Raw genomic sequence first — 4,233 nt, 5'->3', positions numbered from 1 at the left:
ATGTGCAGAGGACACAACTTTACTTGCTGAAAGTGAAGATGACTTGAAGCACTTACTGACAAATATTGAAGATTATAGTCTGCAGTATGGATTACATCTCAACATAAAGAAAATGAAAATCCTCACAACTGTGTCACAGCAGTGTCACGACAAATGGAGAAAAGCCTGAAGTTGTCAAAAGATTTCTTATTACTTGGATCCAGAATCAACACCCATGGAAGCAGCAGTCAAGAAATTAGACATTGCATTGCACTGGGCAAATCTGCTGCAAAAGACCTCTTTAAAGTGCTGAAGAGCAAAGATGTCTGTTTGAAGACTAAGATACGCCTAATCCAAGTCATGGTATTTTCAGTCACCTCATATGCATGTAAGAGCTGGGCAATGAATAAGGAAGACCAAAAAAGAGTTGATGCTTTTGAGTTGTGGTATTGGTGAAGAATACAGAAAATACCATGGATTGCCAGAACAATGAACAAAATCTGTTCGGGAAGAAGTGCAACCAGAATGGTCCTTGGAAGCAAGAATGGCCAGACTTAGTCTCACCTACTTTGGTCATGTTTTCAGAAGGGACCAGGCCCTAGAGAAGTATATCATGTTTGTAAAGTGAAGGGTCAGTGAAAAAGGGGAAGACCCTTAACACGATGGATTGACAGTAGCTACAATGATGGGCTTAAGCATAGCAAGGATTGTGAGTATGGTATACAACTGAGCAGTGTTTCATTCTCTTGTACATAGGGTAGCTATGAGGCAGAGCCAACTTGATGACACCTAACAATAATAATATAAAGCTCAGGAGTCCCCGGGTGGCACAAATGGCTAAGTCCTCAACCACTAGCTGAAAGGTTGGCAATTTGAACCCACCTAGAGGTGGCTTGGAAGGCAGGCCTGGCAATCTCACAAAAAGTCACAGCCTTGAAAATTGAAAACCCTATGGAGCAGTTCTACTCTGTACACATGGGGTCACCATGAGTCAGAGTCAACTCAGTGGCAAATAACACTATAAGACTCAGAGAATAAAATTAAGGTGTTACTACTAGGAGTTTTTTAAAAGGTAATCTGATCCAGAAGAATTTACATTTTGAAGACACGAAGAGCTGAGTTAAATTGAACCAAAATGAGATGGAACCTAAGCCCTAGGGCTGGACTGAACTCTCAAAAACATAACTGCCTGCTAAAACTAAAATCTGTTGTCTCAACCTTGACTGCAAGTCAGATTCATGCAGAGTGCTTTTTAAAATTCTCAATATGGTCCCCTTCCCAGAGCTTGAGTGATTGGGCTGGGGAAGAAAATATGTGTTTTTGAAAGTTCCCAAGAGGTTGCAGCATGCAGCCAGTGTCGGGAGCTACTTACATAAAAGAGTGATTCAAGAATGGACAGGTGAACTGGGGAATCCTGCCCATCGAGGCAGCTGTTGGGTTACCTGCACTGTGAGAAGACAGGCTCAGTGTTACCAAATCTTCCAATATTGAAATTGAAGCCAGAAATCCAAAGCTTTAGGTAAAATCGTCAAGGTTTTAAAGGTTGGTTATGAAATCACTTTTTAAAAAACACTGCAGATAATTATTCAGGAACTCTGATGATCTTTTCCTTATAACATTTGCTTTTTCTGTCTGGAATGAAGTATCTTCCCACATTGAAAAATGAAATTAAAATACTGCAGGTGTAGAAATGGCATGGCGTTGGCGTCTGATCTCCTCTGCTTCCGAAGAGGGAGAGAAAATCATTATCTGTATCAACAGCCCAAAGCTGATTCCTCTGAGGTGGGTTCAGACATGCCACCACCCTCCAACCTTCAGTGCCAAGTCTGACACCAATCATCCCTCCTACAGCACTTTCTACTTCTCTGCTGGGTATGATAATTTGTTACAGTGGCCACATGGAATTCACAGACAATACTAACATTTATAGGGTTTATAAGGGTAGTAACAGTTTAGAATTCAGGATCAAAAATGACTCAAGATACAGTTCTTCTATCAGGACAGGCTCTTAGCCATGCCATAGGCAGGCCTCTCTCTGGCCTTGGCCTCTTAGCCCTGTGGCCCCTTGGTCCCTGCCCTGCTCAGCAAAGTGTTACAAAGCTCTTTTAACTCTGCCAAAAGGTGCCCAAAGAGACACCCCCTCTGCCAGTGAGCCTCTTACCTGAAGGCACTCAGCTTTCTTGATCTTTGGGCCTGGAAGCCCACCGCCCTGTGCTGTCCTGGTCTCTTGGTTCTGCAGCTGTCATTTCTGTGTCACCACTTCTTGCCATCTCAGTAAAACATTACAGCTCTCTCTGTCCTGGGTTGAGGAGGTTCGGTGCAGGGATCTTGGGTCCAATGATGCCCTCCACTCTGGCTCTTCTTTCTTGATGGTTGTGAGATTCCACCTCTGGGATGGCTCGTTTTAAGCCTAGCAGATGGCTAAAACTGACCAATCCCTATGACAGGGTTCTGTACACCATATTTGTGCAGTAGCACCCCACAAGGGTGCACCTTATTTACATTATTAGCAAGCTATCCAGTCCTTTTGGTGGTCCATGCACGCCTCCTGTTTGCATAGTCCCACCTAGTCATCTGGTGGGAGTCACAAGGGCTCTACCAAGGAATGCACTGCACTGCAGCAGGTGGAACAAGATACAATTTCTGGACATACCTGGCCCCCAGGAGCTCATTTGTGACCTTTGTTTTAAGGTGTTCTTGTCTGTAAAGGGGCCTATCCCAAGAGTAACAAAGAATAAACACTTGCATTGCAGGTTATGGAAGGAAGGTTGGTGTCAGATATTGCAGTTCAGGAATGACCTTAGACAATATCAATCGGACAGCAGTGGATCGAATAATCCGGGTGGATCATGCAGGTGAATATGGAGCCACCCGCATCTATGCAGGGCAGATGGCTGTCCTGGGTCGGACGAGTGTTGGGCCGGTCATCCAGGTGGGTGCTCCTTAGCTCTCTCCCCTGCTCTGCTGCACAGATGATCCAAACTACCTTAGGCCAGACCCCTCAATGAAAATTGATTCTTGGGTGTGGGGTGAGTAAAAAAAAAGTCCTGTTCTTTTTATGTGTAAATCACAGACATATATGTGGTACATAAACAGATATGAAATATCCCTGGAGTTTTAAAATGTCATGATCGGGGAGGTGGTAATGAAACAATGGTGGAGAATCACTGTTGCCGGTGAAGGCACTGGTCTTCCCCACCCACAGTAGCTCAACAATGGAAATACTTTATATTCAGAGGCAGAGCCAGGTCAGTAGAAAGCCTGGGCTTTGTAGTCATAATAGCTGTCCCACCTCTCTGTGTGACCTTAGATGTCACATGACTTCTCTGGGACTCCATTTCCATCCCTTGCTGCAAAATGGGGTGATAGCATCTGCTTTGTTGGGTTTTGGTGAGGAATAAACGAGTTGATGGAGAGCAACTAATAACTGGTTGCACAGAGTAAGCATTCGCCCAAGTTAAATGGCCTCCTCTGAGTCCTGGGGCAAGTTACTTCCCCTCTCTGTGCTCACTTTCCTCATGTAGGTAATGAGGATAATAATAGTTTGTACTTCACAAGGTGATCATGCAGAGTAAATGAGTTATCTTTATAAGGCTATTTGATGGCACCTGGCACTTAGGAAATGCTGTGTAAGTGTTAGAGGTCATTAGTAGTCTTCCTTTTTCCCATTGATTTAAACAATACTTATATTCTAGCTTGCTGAAAGGAAATTATACAGTACTAAATATTCTGCCCTGTCTACTCTGGAACAGGCTAACCATCTGGTTTCTTGTGTGTGTGGCTCCTTGTCAGGCCTGTTCAGGCTCTCAGAGTCTGAGGCACTTTTGCCAGGACCTCAAGTCTGGCATGCTTATCTGAAAGTGAGATAGCAGGCACTTCTTTTGGTTTGTTGAACACAGATTATAGGCACTCTGCTCTTCTTTGCATCTAAGATTCTTTTTAGTCTGATGGCTGGTTTTTCTCATCGATGGTTTGAGGAGAAGTGGAGGAAGTAGCAGTCCTTACCATTTTCCCCATTTCTGTTTTGCTTCCTTTATAGAACATGGATAGGGCATGGAGTTTCCTTGATATGGAGTAGTAAGCCTCCACAGAATGCTTGGATGTCTTTATATTTCTTACAGAAAATGTGGGATCAAGAAAAGGACCATTTGAAGAAGTTCAATGAGTTGATGGTTGCATTCAGGGTCCGACCAACGATTCTGATGCCCTTTTGGAATGTGGTAGGGTTCGCCCTGGGTAAGTGTCTGTCCAGAA

At 43.9% G+C, this 4,233-nt stretch overlaps 1 protein-coding gene across 1 annotated transcript in view; it reads left to right on the top strand.

Annotated features, from left to right (window-relative positions):
• The first annotated feature begins 2,731 nt into the window (after nucleotides 1-2,731).
• COQ7 (coenzyme Q7, hydroxylase) overlaps nucleotides 2,732-4,233 on the top strand; it is a 90,062-nt gene continuing 88,560 nt past the window's right edge. The window contains exons 1-2 of the mRNA XM_007950592.2: nucleotides 2,732-2,911; nucleotides 4,101-4,215. Coding sequence (XP_007948783.1) covers nucleotides 2,774-2,911; nucleotides 4,101-4,215 — 253 coding nt within the window. The 5' untranslated portion in view covers nucleotides 2,732-2,773. The remainder of the gene's footprint in view (nucleotides 2,912-4,100; nucleotides 4,216-4,233) is intronic.

The sequence above is a fragment of the Orycteropus afer genome, unplaced genomic scaffold, assembly GCF_000298275.1.
Source record: "Orycteropus afer afer isolate SDZICR_OR568_19922 unplaced genomic scaffold, OryAfe1.0 scaffold00281, whole genome shotgun sequence".
Taxonomy (NCBI): Eukaryota; Metazoa; Chordata; class Mammalia; order Tubulidentata; family Orycteropodidae; genus Orycteropus; species Orycteropus afer.
The sequence above is the reverse complement of the archived record's forward strand: the minus strand, read 5'-3'. Positions and strand labels throughout refer to the sequence as shown.